The following is a 17,881-nucleotide window of genomic DNA, read 5'->3' on the forward strand; positions in this document are numbered from 1 at the left end:
TTATAAAAGAAAAAATTTTATCTAAAATATATACTACTTAAAGCTAACATACACTCTTGGTCCCCTGAAATTTAGAAAATGGCTGGCTGGATGTAGTAGTAGGAATATAAATCCCTACACAGTATATGCTACAGTGATTAACTGACGTTTCATCCAATCATGCTTGTTGCTTTAAAACTGAATCATTAGTTTTCACAAAACAATGGCTATAATACACATTTCTACATTAATATAGAAACCTGCACAGATATTAGAGTGGTAAAGCATACCTATATTCTGACAGCTGAGGTCGTTCTCGGCTTCTTTCTCCATGTCTGAATTTTTTGGATAGCTTACTGCCTGTTTCAGTTTTCTCTCTGTACGTGAGGCATTGGCAGCAAACTTGTACGGGCTTGTTTTTTCAAATCCAAAATGCGCCACACTGGGTTTCTGTAAGAAGCAATGTTTTGTGTGGAAGTGCTGCTGAGCACTCTCAGGATCATGAAACGCTTTGGTGCAGGTGCCACACTTGATTACATACTGCTGCTCCTCCTCCACCCTCTTTGCTTCGCTGTGCACTTGATGGATGTGAGTGTTCATGTCAGCTGCATTCTGTGCTGTTGCTGAACACAAACTGCAGCGAAACCACAATTTACCTTTATCCAGCATCGTTTGGAGACATCTACTATAATCTTCTCTTCTGTTGACTTTACAGATGTAACTCTCACGGCAACCACAGGTTAACAGATTACTGGTCTCTAGCACAGGAAAATCATTCTCAGTTTTAATTGAAATTTCAGTTTTTTCTGGCACAAACACATAATCAATGCTGTGGTGCTCCTTATAATGACTCAAAAATGCTTCTTCCACATTAAAGGTGAGATCACAAAGCCCACAGAAGTACTTAATCTTTATCTCATTGTCATGTGCATCCTGGCAATGTCGGTAAAGTGTTTCTATCTTGTGAAAAGTCTTTTTGCAATGGGCACAGCTGTATCTATGAAACTGGTGACTTGCTAAAGACATGCAATGCTGTTTTACACATTCTTGGGAATCAAACATATCTTCACAGATTCGGCATTGCCATTTACCCCTTGGAGGACTGTTTGATGGGGAATGATCAACAATAGGAATAGTTGAAGAAGGATTCTTAACAGTCAAATTACTCCCCAATGTTGTAGAGGATGATGGCAAAGTTTCACTTTCTACCTCATCTGTCTCATAAAAATACCTGTGACCACTATGAAATTCAGTCACATGTGCCATGATAGTTTCTTTCCTTGTTAACTCCTTTTTGCATGTTCGACACCAGAAAAGAAAGTTATTTAAATGTGCCCCTCCATGAATCCGGCTCATATGTAAACGGATTACACCTGAATCTTCACAAACCTTTCCACAAACCACACACTTATAACACATTGTATTTGCTGAGAAAACATGCTTTTCTACTAAATCTTCACTTGGGAATCGTTGATGACATTCACAAAACCAGGTTTTGACAACTGACTTTCCTTCCTGGACACAAACTGTACCTTCATGGCTTTTATCTTCTAAGTTCATCTTCTTTTTTGGAATGGTACTGCAATCTTGTGAGCTAGATTCTTGGAAAGACATAGTTCTTTTAAGTGATGAAAATTTCGATTGATCTAGCAATAGATTCAAGTCAGAAGGAGATTTGTTCCCTTCACTGATGTAGCTATAAAGTAAGACTGATTCTTCCATTGAGTTAATAACTCGGACTTTGTGTCCTAAATTTTGCTTGTGGTTTCGGGTACTGCTTTCATTCACAAAGGCTTGGTTGCAATTTGGACAATAACCTCTTAATATGAATTTCTCTGCAATCTGGGCAATGCTTTTCTCAGCTACAGCTACAGGACCAGCATTCCGACAACGAACTCTAAAGTGGATAAGAAAAGGTGAAGGGATTAAGCAAAACAAAACAAAACAAAACTCATAGACACAAACAACAGTATGGTGACTGCTAGAGAGAAAGGGGGGTAGGGGGAGATAGAAGAGTGGGGTAAATGGTGATAGAAGGAGACTTCACTTGGAGTTGTGAACACATAATACAACATACAGGTAATGTATTATAGAATTCTATACTGACACCTATATAATTTTATTAACCAATGACACCAATAAATTCAATTAAAAAAGACTTAAAAATAAAATGGATAAGAAAAATTCTTTCATAAATATTTTTTAAATGCAGTATCTCTGCTTTTATTGTAGGAATTATAAAATAAACAACATATATATAAGCACTAAAAGATATTTCTCAGTAAAGATGCAGGTTATATAATATTCTATCAGTTCAATGTACCCGAGTATTATTACCTACATTTTGTCTGTTTCTATCCTATATACAAACGGGTAAAACTACAATCAAAAGATTTTTTAAAAAATCAGACAAACTTTTAAAAACTAAGAACAGAATCAAATACACTGAAAGAGGACCTTATCAGACAAGCAATAATTTCTTTCTGATAATTAAACTGGGGGAGAAACGCTATGGTAAGATTCTCAATAACCTGGTACCCATTCCTTAAGAACTGATTTATTTACTTCATGTCAGGAATATGCCATGTCCATAGTTACTTTTATATTAAAGAATCAGGCTCAACTAAGTGAAACACTATTCCAAAAATTAACTAAAAATAAATCATCTTCTCTAGGGAAAAAGAAAAATGGAACTGTGCTTCAACTGTCTTCCTTTCACTACTAAACTCCAAAGAGAACAGACCTGCTACCATCCCATATATTTAGTATATCTTAAAAGTGGGAAGTTATTTATCAAGTATGGTCTTTAATTATAGTGGAATTAAACTGAAAATAAGAAATAATAATAAAAATCCCTAAGTATTTGGAAATTACAACCCTAAATCTTTACAAGTTAAACAACACATTTCTAATAAATCTATGGGTCAAGAAAATATTAAAAGAAAAAATAAGACATTTTTAACTTAATGAACATAAAAACAATTTATAAAAATCTGAGGAATGCAGGTAAAACAATGCTTAGATAAAAATATTTAACTTTAAATGTTTATATTAAAAAAGAAGGTCCAAAGTCAAACTAAACTTCTACCTTAAAAAGCTAGAATAAAACCCATTTCTGGCGGAGATGACCTCCCCACAAAAACATGCCTCACAAAAGAATCTCCTTCCCTCTCCGGAGAGGAGAAGAGGAAACACAGAAAGTGCCTGGCGCAGAGCCCCAGTTCCTCCTTCTTGGATGCGAAAAGCCCAGGATGCTATAAAATCACCACCGTCTTTAACCACGCACAACAAGTAGTTTAGTGTGTTGGTTGCTCCACTGTTCTCTGTCAGAACAGGAAGAAAAGCAAGGCTTATAGAAGGATGCTCCTTCAGAAGGAAGCAGCACTAAAAGCACCTCAGATCAAGAAGAGTAGGAAACCAAGCCAATAAATACATTTTGGATACAAAAATAAAAGTTAGAAAAAGATAAGCAAATTAAACCTGAAGTTTAAAGAGCAGAAATCAACAAAGTAAAAAATGGGAAAATGACAGAGAATCAATCATCAGTGAAATCAAATGCTGGTTGTTTTAAAGATCAACAAAAATGTGTTTACAGATAGATTACAGAAATAAACATAAACACTTTTAAAAAGCTGAACTTTTTAAAAAAATGAAGTAAACAAAAAAATATATTCCTGAAACAAGAATAAGCAAAAGTTTCTCAGACAAGACAGAGAAAGTATAACTATAAAAGAAAAATCTATAAATTACACTTAATGAGATTAAAAACTTCTCATCAAAAGACACAATTAACAATATGAAGAGGCACCAGACTGGGAGAGAATACATTCACAGTACATATACCTGACAAAAGATTTATATCAAGAATATTTATAAAGAACCCCAACTCACATTTAAAGGCAAACAATCTAATTTTTAAAATAGGCAAAAGACTTAAACAGATATTTCACAAAGATAAATGAATGGTCCTAAGTACATGAAAAAGTGTCTAACATCATTGTTCATCAGGAAAATGCAGATTAAAAACCACAATGAGAAACTCAAAAGAATAGCTAAAATGAAAAAGACTGGCAGCACCAAATCTTGGCATGGATATAGAATAACTGAAATTCTCCTATCTTGCTGCTGGAAATACACACTAAAATGTTTAGTAGTTTCTTATAAAACTAAATACACAATTATGGCAGGGGGATTAGTGAGGAACGACCAAACGACTGAACAGCAGGCTGCATGGGGCAACCAGGTCGTCAGTGGGGGGCAGTTAGGGGCAACTAGGCCGGCATATGGGGGCAGTAAGAGGCGACCAGGCCAATGGGGGGGCGGGCAGTTAGGGGCAACTTGACTGGAAGCGGAGGGCCTGAGGGGTGATTAGGCTGGCAGGGGGGGCAGTGAGGAGTGATCAGGCTGGCAGGGGAGCAGTTAAGAGCGACCAGGCCAGCAGGGAGAGGGCAGTTGGGGGAGACCTGGCTGGCAGCAGGGGGCAATTAGGGGCAATCAGTCCAGCAGGGGGGGCAGTTAGGAGCAATCAGGCTGGCACGCAGAGGCAGTGAGGGGCGATCAGGCCGGCAGGAGGGGGCAGTTAGAGGCGACCAGGCAGGCAAGTAGGTGAGTGATTAGGAGCCAGCGGTCCAGGGTTGTGAGAGGGATCTGACTGCCAGGACTGTGAGGTGCCTAAACTGGCAGTCGGACATCCCCATGGGGTCTTGGATTGGATAGGGTGCAGGCTGGACTGAGGGGATCGCGCCCCCCCCCCCCCCCCGCATGAGTTTTGTGCACCGGGCCTCTAGTATATTTATAAAAGATTTGACAAAATGTACATAGCACCTTTACTCAGAATAGCTAAAAACTGTCAATAATCTAACTGTTCATCCACATGAGAATGAATAAACAAATTGTGCTATATTCATACAATAGAATACAGTATTACTCATCAGTAAAAAGGAACAATGTACTGAACAACATGGATCAATCCCACAGATACTATGACAAATACAAAAGAGTACATACTATATGATTCCATTTATATAAAGTTGAAGAGGAGATAAAACTAATGTAAGATATAAAAAATATAAGAATAAACATTGCCTGGAAATGAGAGGGTGGAAAAATTTGGGAAGGCACACAATGGAACTTCCCAGAGAGGTAAAATCAAATCTAATAAAAGAGAAACATGCAAATTGACTGTAACTTCGCTAAGCCCCAAGCCATGCCCACCAGCCAGTCAGAGCGACTATATGCAAATTAACCCAACCAAGATGGCGGCCGGCAGCCATGGAGCTGGAGCAAGCAGGAGGCTTGGTTGCCCCGGCGATGGAAGAAGCCAAACTTCCTGCCTGCCCTGGCCGGCTGTGGCCTCTGCAAAAGGCAACAAAGTTTCAATTATAGAAGCTAAATAAATCCCAGCTACCTGCTTCCAGCTAGCCTCCACTGGGAGCTTGGGTGGCTGGGGGCGGTGGCCAACCTGAAAACGGCCCTCAGCCCCTCACCCAGGCTGGCCAGGCACCCCAGCAGGACCCCCATCCTGATCTGGAACACCCTTCAGGGAAAACCAGTCAGCCCCCACCCATGCACCAGGCATATAATAAAAGGGTAATATGCAAATTGACCCTAACAGCAGAATGACTGGGAATAACTGGTCACTATGACACATACTGACCACCAGGGGGCAGACGCTCAATGCAGGAGCTGCCCCCTGGTGGTCAGTGCACTCCCACAGGGGGAGCTATGCTCAGCCACAAGCCAGGCTGATGGCTGCCAGCACAGCAGTGATGGCGGAATCCTCTCCCGCCTCCTCAGCAGCGCTAAGGATGTCCGACTGCAGCTTAGGCCTGGTCCCCGCTGGCAAGTGGACATCCCCTGAGGGCTCCTGGGCTGCCAGAGGGATGTCTGACTGCCAGCTTAGGCCCGATCTCCCGGGGAGTGGGCCTAAGCCAGCAGATGGTCCCAGACTGTGAGAGAGCACAGGCTGAGCTGAGGGACCGCCCCACCCCAGGTGCACAAATTTTTGTGCACCAGGCCTCTAGTCCTATACAATAAAAGGGTTATATGCAAATTGACTCTAACAGCAGAATGACCAGGAACGACTGGTCACTATGATGTGCACTGACCACCAGGGGGCAGACACTCAACGCAGGAGCTGCCCCCTGGTGGTCAGTGCACTCCCACAGGGGAAGCCCTGCTTAGCCACAAGCCGGGCTGATGGCTGTGAGCACAGCACAGTGGTGGGAGCCTCTCCCGCCTCCTCAGAGGCACTAAGGATGTCTGACTGCAGCTTAGGCCCACTCTCCGCGGACTTAAGCCGCAGTTGGATATCCCTCAAGGGCTCCTAGGCTTCCAGAGGGATGTCTGACTGCCAACTTAGGCCTGATACCCTGGCGAGTGGACATCCCCTAAGGGGTCCCGGACTGCAAGAGGGTGCAGGCCATGCTGAGGGACTCCCTGCTCCAGTGGATGAATTTTGGTGCACCGAGCCTCTAGTATTATGATAAAAGTGTAGGTTAAACAGAAGTATCCATTTGTCAAATTGTGAAAGTTAAAATTGTACAACTGTAGCCCAGCCAGTGTGGCTCAGCGGTTGAGCATCAACCCATGAACCAAGAGGTCACTGGTTTAATTCCAGGTCAGGGCACATGCCTGTGTTATGGGCTTGATCCCCAGTAGGGGCGTCCAAAAGGCAGCCAATGTTTCCATCTCTCTATCCCTCTCACTTCTTCTCACCCTAAAAATCAATTTTAAAAAATTTTAAACAGAAATATGCAATTACAGAGAACCAAGATGGCGGCATAGGTTAACGCCGGAGTTTGCTGCTTTGAACAACTACTTCAAAAGTGAAACCAAAAAACGGAAGGGACATCACGCAGAACCACAGGAACGCTGGCTGAGTGGAAGTCCTACAACTAGGAGAAAAGAGAAACGCACACGGACACTCAGAGGAGGCGCAGTGCTGAAGTCAAATTCTGAGGTGCGGAGTGCGCGGAGCGGGCTGGCGGCAGAGGGCGCGCTTGTTGTTTTCAATCGGGAGGGAGTCGCAGACTCTGAGTACCAGATCCGGGCGAGTCTTTAGGGACCCAGACTCAAACGGGAGAAGCGGGACTGTCTGGCTTCGGTCAGAGCGAGTGCAGCTTTCTCTCCCAGCTTTGCAGCGGGTGCTGGGACTCAGAGAGGCAGAGCCCCTGGGGACAGGACTGAGAGCCGCCATAACTGCTCTCTCCGGCCCACCCTGTTGATCCTGTTCGACCCGCCCTGCCCAAGCCCTGCACAGAGGCATTTGCCGGATAGCCTCAGGCAAAGGCTAGATTAGCACCGCCCTAGAGGACAGAAGTTCTCTCACTGCTGACACAGCTGATTCTCATAGCCACTTGGCCTGGAGGTCAAACCCTCCCTGGAATTAGCTACAACAATCAAGATTTAATTATAAGACTGCGAACAAAGACCACTAGGGGGTGCACCAAGGAAGCATAACAAAATGCGGAGACAAAGAAACAGGACAAAATTGTCAAAGGAAGATATAGAGTTCAGAACCACACTTTTAAGGTCTCTCAAGAACTGTTTAGAAGCTGCCGATAAACTTAATGAGATCTACACGAAAACTAATAAGACCCTCGATCTTATATTGGGGAACCAACTAGAAATTAAGCATACACGGACTGAAATAACGAATATTATACAGACGCCCGACAGCAGACCAGAGGAGCGCAAGAATCAAGTCAATGATTTGAAATGCGAGGAAGCAAAAAACATCCAACCGGAAAAGCAAAATGAAAAAAGAATCCAAAAATGCGAGGATAGTGTAAGGAGCCTCTGGGACAGCTTCAAGCGTACCAACATCAGAATTATAGGGGTGCCAGAAGATGAGAGAGAGCAAGATATTGAAAACCTATTTGAAGAAATAATGACAGAAAACTTCCCCCACCTGGTGAAAGAAATGGACTTACAGGTCCAAGAAGCGCGGAGAACCCCAAACAAAAGGAATCCAAAGAGGACCACACCAAGACACATCATCATTAAAATGCCAAGAGCAAAAGATAAAGAGAGAATCTTAAAAGCAGCAAGAGAAAGAAACTCAGTTACCTACAAGGGAATACCCATACGACTGTCAGCTGATTTCTCAACAGAAACTTTGCAGGCCAGAAGGGAGTGGCAAGAAATATTCAAAGTGATGAATACCAAGAACCTACAACCAAGATTACTTTATCCAGCAAAGCTATCATTCAGAATTGAGGGTCAGATAAAGAGCTTCACAGATAAGGAAAAGCTAAAGGAGTTCATCACCACCAAACCAGGATTATATGAAATGCTGAAAGGTATCCTTTAAGAAGAGGAAGAGGAAGAAAAAGGTAAAGATACAAATTATGAACAACAAATATGCATCTATCAACAAGTGAATCTAAGAATCATGTGAATAAATAATCTGATGAACAGAATGAACTGTTGATTATAATAGAATCAGGGACATAGAAAGGGAATGGACTGACTATTCTTGGGGGGGAAAGGGGTGTGGGAGATGTGGGAAGAGACTGGACATAAATCGTGCACCTATGGATGAGGACAGTGGGTGGGGAGTGAGGGCGGAGGGTGGGGCGGGAACTGGGAGGAGGGGAGTTATGGGGGGGAAAAAAAGAGGAACAAATGTAATAATCTGAACAATAAAGATTTAATTTAAAAAATAAAAAAAAATAAAAAAAAATTTTTTAAACAAATGCAATTGTAGATAAACTTGTAATGCATTTTAAAGAAATAATAGAAAAAAAAAACCTAAGAAACAAAGCATCTTAATGCAAAGTACAGACTATGTTTGAATCCAGATTCCAAAAAACCAAATATAAAAAAACTTCAAGACATAATCAAGAAAATTCGTTAACTAGGTATTTGATGATATTAAAAAACTATTCATTTTTTAAGGTATGATAATGGTATTAATTTTTAAGAGAAGAGCCCTTATCATTTATGTACACATACTGAAATATTTACAGATAAAATGACATGATTTGCTTCAACATAACTTACAGGGATGAGAATATAAATAAAACACACTGCCATGTGAAAAAGGTATATAGGGGTTATTACACTATTCTCCTTTTGTATACTGCTTGATAATTTCCTTTGTAAAGACAAAAAATCATACTGAAATCTTCTTAAGATAAATTTGGCCTTTCATGAAATTTAATCTTTCATATAGATATGATCTGTTCCATTCTGGTTGACTTAAAGCCATAGTTCTTTTTTAACCCTCTCCTTCCCTATAACACTCACAGAACACACAGAGAAAAATTACACACAGACTTAGAACTATTGGCTTGTTTTATATTCACAGCAATATCAATATATCCACTTCTTCCATAACTCTAATTCTCTCATTATGCTAATTTGGTTAATTTCCAGGCAAATGCACATTCTTGTTTCAAAAGGAGAGAAACATGGAATAGAGCGTTATTTGTTGAATCCCACTGGTGAAGAGCTTATTGCGCAGGATTCCCTTACAAACCTGAAATGGGCAGTGAGCTCCATATGGGAACGCAGTGTCTGGTGGCAGGCCACACACTTAACTTGAAATGGAACATCTTTGCACAGAGAGATCAAAAGTTTCTTTGCAAAAGATGGAAATGATATTGGATATGCTATTCTCCTGTCATCTGAAAAAAAAAAGTTATAACTTGCAAAGATTTGAGTAGACTAACCCAACCTTTCCTCCCTTTTGTCTTCCTCAATATCAGCTGGAATAAGTAAAAGATATTTACATAAAATCTGAAAGTTGCCGAAACCGGTTTGGCTCAGTGGATAGAGCGTCGGCCTGTGGACTGAAAGGTCCCAGGTTCGATTCCGGTCAAGGGCATGTACCTTGGTTGCGGGCACATCCCCAGTGGGAGGTGTGCAGGAGGCAGCTGGCTGATGTTTCTCTCTCAAAGATGTTTCTAACTCTCTATCCCTATCCCTTCCTCTCTGTAAAAAAATCAATAAAAATATATTTTAAAAAAACCAATCTGAAAGTCATTTTCTAGCCTTAAGTGCAAAAGTTATTGAAAACCACCCAAATTCCCAGATATCATGTATATAAAAACATTATTCTGAATAAATGTTTTCTTCCCAAGTTTCTTTTCATTTCTCAAAGTAAACCTTATTCTTAAGTACAGATACGTATTGAGAATCTTTTCTTTAAAAAAAAAAAGAATTAAAAATGTTTCACTTTCACAGTTTGCATACTAAAGTGAGGATAAGAAACCTCAAAAATTATCTCAAAAGTATGGAAACTCAGCAAAAATTAAAGTGGTTTAATAATTTTCAGAGAACATACCACCCAGTTTAAAACGCTGATGGAAATGATTCTTTCCAGACATGTGCTTCAAACACTCATCCTTGCCGCTAAAAAGAAGGAAGCAATTTGGACATGCAAAACACTGAATAATCTGAGGAAGAAGGTTGCTTTTATGTCCATCATCTGCAGCTTCCTAAAACATAAGGCAAAGATGAATTATAGACAACTAAAATCAACCAATACTCAAATTCTTAAAATTAACTTTCAAAATATTTATTATCTGGAATATTCTCAATCTGTTTTTAACACGAAAACTTCTTCCCTGAGTGAACAATGGAGCTTTTCTCATAAATGAGGTCCCATTTACAAAATTTTTAAATTTTTTTCCTTGAAAACAATTATACCTATCTTTCTGTGACAATAAATATACAAGTATATTTGCTTTCTATGTATTTTTCCTTTTTTACATACATACCCATATGCAATATTATATAAATACATAAATGTTTTCACATCACATACACTTTTTCTAAAGTTTTGCTTTGTTCAATCTACTCTGCAATATAACCTTTGTTTACAAATATGTATTTATCCATAAATAGCTCCATGCTTAATAATTTACATACACAAACAAACATACAAGGGGGATTGTCATTGTTTTATCAAATATTCAACTTACAGACTCTTCTGCCTCTTAGTTTTCTTATTCCACAACATCTAAAGGAAAGCCCTAAGACGCAACTGATATAACTTTAATTCATTCTTCTTAGTAATTGTCAACTCCTCCATCTTTGGATCTACTATGATTTAGTCAAGTATTCATTTTGAGGCCTTATTTTTTGCCACTATAAACAATAATGTTGTAAACATCTTTGAGTATATATCCTTATTTATAGGTGCTTTCTCTCATTATCAGTGGTCCTATTGGGTTGAAAGGTATATTCTTTGAGTATTAAAAAATGTTATATGCTTGCTTTTCAAAATGACTCTACCAATTCACATATCTCCTAGCCTGGCAGCAATAGCTATTATTTTTGCAGTCTGACAGATGATGTGATACTCATTGTTACTTTAATTGCATTTCTTGTCTACTAGGGAGTTTGAGCATTCATTCATATAATTCTGTGGATATTCCACATTCTGTAGAATGCTTATTCATATTCTTTATCCTCATATTTCAATGTTTTGTTTTTTCTCCTTTTGGTCAACTTCATTATCAAAACTCTTTGTCCAATCCTCTATTTTGCAAATATTTTCAAACATCTGTTAATGAATTCTGTATATGCTCACTTTAAAATTTTGATGTAGTGAAACAGGTATGTCTTTTTTAGCATCTAAGTTTCCAAACTTAGTAAGAGCCGCCTTTATCCCGAAATTTGTTAATGGTCTTTAGAGTAATAGCCTTAAAAGTTGTGTCTTCTTAAATTTACATTAGGGATATCAAAGTAGTATGTGATGTGAAAACATTTATGTATTTATATAATATTGCATATGGGTATGTATGAAACTAGAAGAGGATTAGTAAACTTACATTTATATTAAATACACATGTCAAGCAAGCACCATTAGGATTCAAAGTGTGCTTTTCCATTTAATTCTTATAATAATCCCATGGAATATTAATTTATTCATTTATAAATAAGAAAGTTGAAACTTAGATTAAGTCAACAAAATTACCATTCCTCCAACCAAGGTGTTACCATAGAAGAGACAAAACTACCATTCAAATACAGCTTCATATTTTTGGTTACAAATTCTATGCTCTTTCCACTATTATCATCCCATTTTAATTTGGCAAGTGCCACACAAAAGATTACACTGGGAAGATACTTTGTATTTCATTAGAAGGTTCCAAAAGTTAAGAGCATTACAAGCATTTATTAACCACCAATTTATACAAATGACCCCTAATGAAGACCTCTAAACTAAAAAATAAAATCATTTTTAGTTCAATTCTGAGTTATAAATGTATCCCATATAATGCTCATTTAAATGGTTTGTTCAATAAAACAAAAATGTGGTTCTACATAAAATTTTACTGGAATATAACTGTTATATAAATGATATATATTTGCAAATACCATCTACAAACTAGAGAAAAGAATGGGAAACAGAATGTCTGGTAAGTTCAAGTGCTAAATTTATTTTTACTATTATATATCTGGTTACATTAAAATAACATACATCATAAAACTTTGTATATGTGTGTTTGTGTGTGTGTGTATATATACACACACACACACAAACACACATATATAAAAAACTAGAACAACAATAAAATACTACTTCATACCCACTAAAATAGGTATTTTAAAAGACAGATAATAAGTTCTGACAAGGATGTAAAGAAATTAGACCCTAGCCAGGTAGCTCAGTTAGTTAGAACATGGTCCTGATATACCAAAGTTATGGGTTTGACCCCTGGTCAGGGCACATACAAAAAGCAACCAATGAATGCATAAATAAGTGAAACAACAAACTGATGTTTCTCTCTCTCTCTCTCTAAAATTAATAAAAATAAAAAGAAGAAGAAGAAATTAGAGCTGCATACATTGTTAATGGGAAGGTGACATGGTATAATAATTAGATAACAATTTGGCAGTTCTTAAAAAAATTAAACATAATTACCATATGACCCAATAGTCACCTGAGAATTGAATACATATATCCACACAAAGACTTGCACGCTTGTTTATAGTAGCATTATGCGCAATAGCCAAAGTGAAAACAACCCAAGTGTTTATCAAATAGATGAATTGATAAACAAAATGTGGCATATATCCATACAATGGACTGAAGGGTCCCAGTGCACATGCCCGGGTTGTGGGCTCGATCCCCGGAGGGGGGGCATGTGGGAGGCAGTCAATCAATAATTCTCTCTCATCACTGATGTTTCTATCTCTCTCTCCCTCTGAAATAAATAAATATATATATTTTAAATTAAGAATAAAGTACTGATACATTCTACAACACAGATAAGCCTTAAAAACATTATGGTGTCACCGAAAGGGCACATATTCTATTATTCCATTTATATGAAATGTCCAGGAAAGATAAAACCAACGAGACAGAAAGTAGTTAACTGGTTTCCTAGGGCTGGGAAGAATAGGCTAGCAAGGGGGAAAAATAACCTTTGATGACAGAATGGACTTGGAACAGAATGAGAAACAGTGGTAGTACCTATTGACCCGCAAGTGACTTTGAGGCACACTGAAGCTTACAGTACACCTACCACCACCACCACTACCACCACCAAAATGGGAGAAAGGTAGGAAGCTATCTAGTGTCAGACCCATTGGATGACTTTAATGTTCAATAAACACTAGACATAAAAAAAAGAAAGAAAGAAACACTAGACTTGCTACTAAAGTGTGACCCAGCAGCACTGGCATCATCTAGAACAGTGGTTCTCAACCTTCCTAACACCGCGACCCTTTAATACAGTTCCTCATGTTGTGGTGACCCCCAACCATAAAATTATTTTCGTTGCTACTTCATAACTGTAATTTTGCTACTGTTATGAATCGTAATGTAAATATCTGATATGCAGGATGTATTTTCATGGTTACAAATTGAACATAATTAAAGCATAGTGATTAATCACAAAAACAATATGTAGTTATATATGTGTTTTCCGATGGTCTTAGGCGACCCCTGTGAAAGGGTTGTTCAACCCCCAAAGGGGTTGCGACCCACAGGTTGAGAACCGCTGATCTAGAAGCTTGTTAGAAATCCTGAATCTAAGGCCCCACCTCAGATCTACTGAGTCAGAATTTTCATTTTTTAACAAGTGATTCAGGTGCACATTAAAGGTTGATAAGCACTAGTCGAGATGGAAGAAATTGGAGATGAAAGAAAAAGGGGAAGGAAGCAAGACAAATAATGCAAACTGGATAATTCCACTCTCTTTCATTAAAGAATGTGATCTTTACAAAATAGAAATCAGTGGTATATGATCTTCTAGCGGCCTCTTCTGGCTGATTCAAGATAGGCAATTGCATACTAGTTTAAAGGAAACTAGTTTAAAGGAAAGGGTCTTTGTGACACACTCCAAAGACTAAGCAATAAGGAGTATTTGTTGAGAGTTATATCTAATATCAAATATGGTTCTACATTACAAGAATTTATATATGTCCCTTGAGATTTAACAATAAGAGTTACATAGCACAGCCTTCTAAGTACTAGATGTATTTCTTTTTTTTTTAATTTAAATTCGTTATTGTTTAAAGTGTTACATGAGTCTCTTTGTCCCCCCCTAGATCTATTTCTTAATACTAATGTTAATAAAAGAACTGTTAGGCACTATATGGCTCCAACAGTTCAACATGCAGTGAAAAGCAGTGGACTTCAGAAGGTTCTAGTTCTCATCATGTGACTAACTCACAGAACATCTTAAACAAGATACGTTAATTTCATAAAGCAACTCCATAAAAAGTAGGGTTTCTATGGTAATCTTCAGGACTGCTGGTTTTCACCTATCAAGTTTGCCTGCCCCCAACAGTTTAATGTTCCAAATCATTTTGCTCTTCATAAACAATCAGAATTTTGATCCTTATGTATATCATTGGGGATTGCAAGCTTAAGAGTAGCAAGAAAAATAATGCCTACTCTTAACTTAGGACATGTTCTTACCTTAGAAAAAAGGTGTTCCTTATATTGTTGTTGAGTAACAAAATTTTTATAACATACTACACAAGCAAAGGAATTGATGGAAGGTCCATGTAGTGTAATTGTTGGATCACATGGAGAGTGATCAAACCTACTTGGCAAAAGAGAGGGAACATTAGAGAAGCTCACATTCTAGGGGCAGAACTATTTAGTTTCATTTGTTAAGCTAAATAAACATACATACATACACACAATCAGAACTCACACTTTTCTACTAAGAAATATCAAGTGGTTCCCATAAGGCTTGCACTCCCTTCAGACAGTGACCTACAGTTAGTTTAAGATTTCATGAAAGTACTCAAGATCCAATAAAGTAGGTTCAGGCATGTCTTGCCAAACTGGTGCATTTCCAGTTTGACAACTACAGAGCCATCATCGTTTCTTTTGCCTTATTTACCATAAAGTTCACAAATCATTTAAAACGAACCACTGGAATAATAATCTCAAGTCAAGATTTCTGACACACCCGATTCCTAAAAATGGCTTTTAATCCTTCTAATGTTCATTTAACATAATTAAAAATTTTTTGTGTCATTTTAAACTGCCTCGAAGACTTTTTAAAATAGTTCAGATACAGTATGCTGCCCACTTATTCACAGACCACTGAAGCTCCCTCTAGAAATCTCTCTTGGTAAGGCAAGGCATAAAAGTAGGGTGAGACATCTTTAAACTATTAGAAGGGGATTGTAAAGATAAAAATGTTTAATGACTTTAATACTGTCTTCCTTGATATTTACTTTCTCTTGCTCTAATATTCAAAAGTGCAGTAGGTTAATAAGATGTGTTTCATAAGCAAAATATTTATCATTAATTTGGCTATATTTTATTTGCCTTTAGCATTTATTTTGCAATGTCATATTAGCTAGACTGAATATTTGTAAGTGTTTTATGTCTTTTGAAATTTGCATTTATGGGCTGGATTTCTCTAACACTGATCCAATTGCATAGCAGTGCAAAAATTGTATTCAAAATTTTATGAGACATTTTAGGAATAAATACATATTTAAAGACCACATGTCTTTAAAGACAAAATATCACTAGAAGAATCTAACTTCACCAAACCTTCCAGGACAACTAAGGGATGTAATTGTAAATAATTATATCTTAATAACACAAAACAATTTGAATTTAAAATATAAAGCTGTAATTACAATGGCAGAGGCACATCAGGCTTTCATTTTATGAAATCACTTTGTAACTCACTTGACCTTCAGTGTCCACTGTTCTGAATATCACACTTACCTTTTCAAATGTCCTAAGAGAAGGTGCCCATTATCAAATTCCTTGTTACAGTGCATTATGGGACATGAAATTGCTTTTCCAGACACCTGCATTTGGCCTCCTCCTCTTCGGAATGAGCTTTTTGTTCCAGAATTAATTGTTCCTGCTTTGAGTCCTGCATCATTGGATATAAATTCTTAAGTCTCTATTTCAGATACTTGTCCTTTGGACTGGTAATCAAAATTATGACAAAACAATGAAAAATCAACCACATGCATCATAATTAAATATTTATAAACTTTCTTATAAAAGATATAGTAACCTAAACATAAATAGTTATTTGGGAAAAGAAGAGAAGTTAACATCTCCAATTAGCCTTCTCTTGAGGAAAAAAAAATCTGTTTCCTTAAATTCAACACCCAAGAAATATCAAAGATCAAATGCATTAGAAAATCAGTTGCTCTACAAAACCCTTACCTCTCTTCTTTTCATTTGTATAAGTTTGCAAAGATCTTTTCTTCTCTTATTTTCTCTTTTAACCATCTTAAACACATTATAAGGCATAGCTATATTATAGAGGATCTGGGTTCTATAAAAATTATGTTAAACAATAAACTGAGAAGGCAAAAGAAGTGGAGATGACAAGGAGAGAAGGAGAGTAAGTGATACTTTCTGAGGAATCCAGCTATTGATCAATCAGCTCCAACCTGGACATCAAGTAATACAAGTTTCAGTAATAACATTTATAGAACACAAAGCAGAGATTTACTTGTTATCTCCCTTCTTCCAATTTACCCTATTTTGTCTTTTCCCTTTTTCTCCTTTCAAAGTCAATTAGAAAATAGTTTGCCCATCATTACCTTATCCGAATTCCCTCTTATTCTCCTTCTTTCCTTCCTTCCTTCCTTCCTTCCTTCCTTCCTTCCTTCCTTCCTTCCTTCCTTCCTTCCTTATCTTGGTCTTACAATCACACAATCTTTGAGACTAATACCCCTGGCCAAATTTTGTTCCCATGGAACTCCCAATACATGATATACAATGGAAAATTTAGAATTATGTTGTATGAATAAAGAATTATAAAACTGCCAGGAGGATTCTAACATAAAGGTAGTTTGACTATTGTTTCTCTTTTATTATTATTTCTTGTGGATTGTTTCAATTGGATGTCTTAAATATTTCATACAACAGAAAACTGGGTATTTTTTTAAATACTATTTTAAAAATTGATTTGAGAGGAAGGAGGAGAAAGAGAAAGAAAGAGGAGAAACAATGTGTGAGAGAAAAGCATCAATCGGCTGCCTTCCGCATACATCCGATGAGGGATGGAACCCGAAACCTGGATGGGTATGAGCCTTGACTGGGAATCAAACCTACAACCTTTTGGTGTATGGAACACTCCAACCAACTGAGCCACACCAGCCAGGGTGCGTATTTATCTTTATGACAGTTTCTACAAAGCCCTTAAGCATTTAACTAGAGAATTTTATTCTTTTAACATCATCTAGTTTTAAGATCTCCAAATAGTTATATATGCTTAAGGTTTCAACTGCCTTTCTGCTCTTTTAGTCCTTCTGGGGGGAAAAAACACTACTAAAAGCTCCCAAAATACTTATAAATGTGTTCTGCCAACAAACAATGAACAGTACAGCATTAATCATATTTTAATCTTAAAGAGGCAGTAAATGACAATATGCCTTTTTATTTTTAAATTTTTAATGCAGTCAGAATTAGGACAATTTTTATTTATTGTCCATCCACATT

The 17,881-nt window shown here is 37.6% G+C and overlaps 1 protein-coding gene and 1 pseudogene across 7 annotated transcripts in view; one reads left to right on the forward strand and one right to left on the reverse strand.

The window, feature by feature from the left end:
• The window catches only part of ZNF451 (zinc finger protein 451), an 81,867-nt gene that overhangs the window by 21,902 nt on the left and 42,084 nt on the right, over window positions 1-17,881 (reverse strand). For all 7 annotated transcript variants that reach the window (XR_009453479.1, XM_059701305.1, XM_059701304.1 and 4 more), the window contains 5 exons: window positions 16,142-16,295; window positions 14,864-14,990; window positions 10,271-10,424; window positions 9,464-9,611; window positions 270-1,876 (listed from right to left, as the gene is read on the reverse strand). Coding sequence is in view for 6 of the 7 variants with exons in the window: in XM_059701305.1 (XP_059557288.1) it covers window positions 270-1,876; window positions 9,464-9,611; window positions 10,271-10,424; window positions 14,864-14,990; window positions 16,142-16,295 (2,190 nt within the window). In the remaining variant the exon portion in view is untranslated. The remainder of the gene's footprint in view (window positions 1-269; window positions 1,877-9,463; window positions 9,612-10,270; window positions 10,425-14,863; window positions 14,991-16,141; window positions 16,296-17,881) is intronic.
• Window positions 2,004-3,458, forward strand: LOC132236611 (small ribosomal subunit protein eS27-like; annotated as a pseudogene).

Source organism: Myotis daubentonii, chromosome 6, assembly GCF_963259705.1.
Source record: "Myotis daubentonii chromosome 6, mMyoDau2.1, whole genome shotgun sequence".
NCBI lineage: Eukaryota > Metazoa > Chordata > Mammalia > Chiroptera > Vespertilionidae > Myotis > Myotis daubentonii.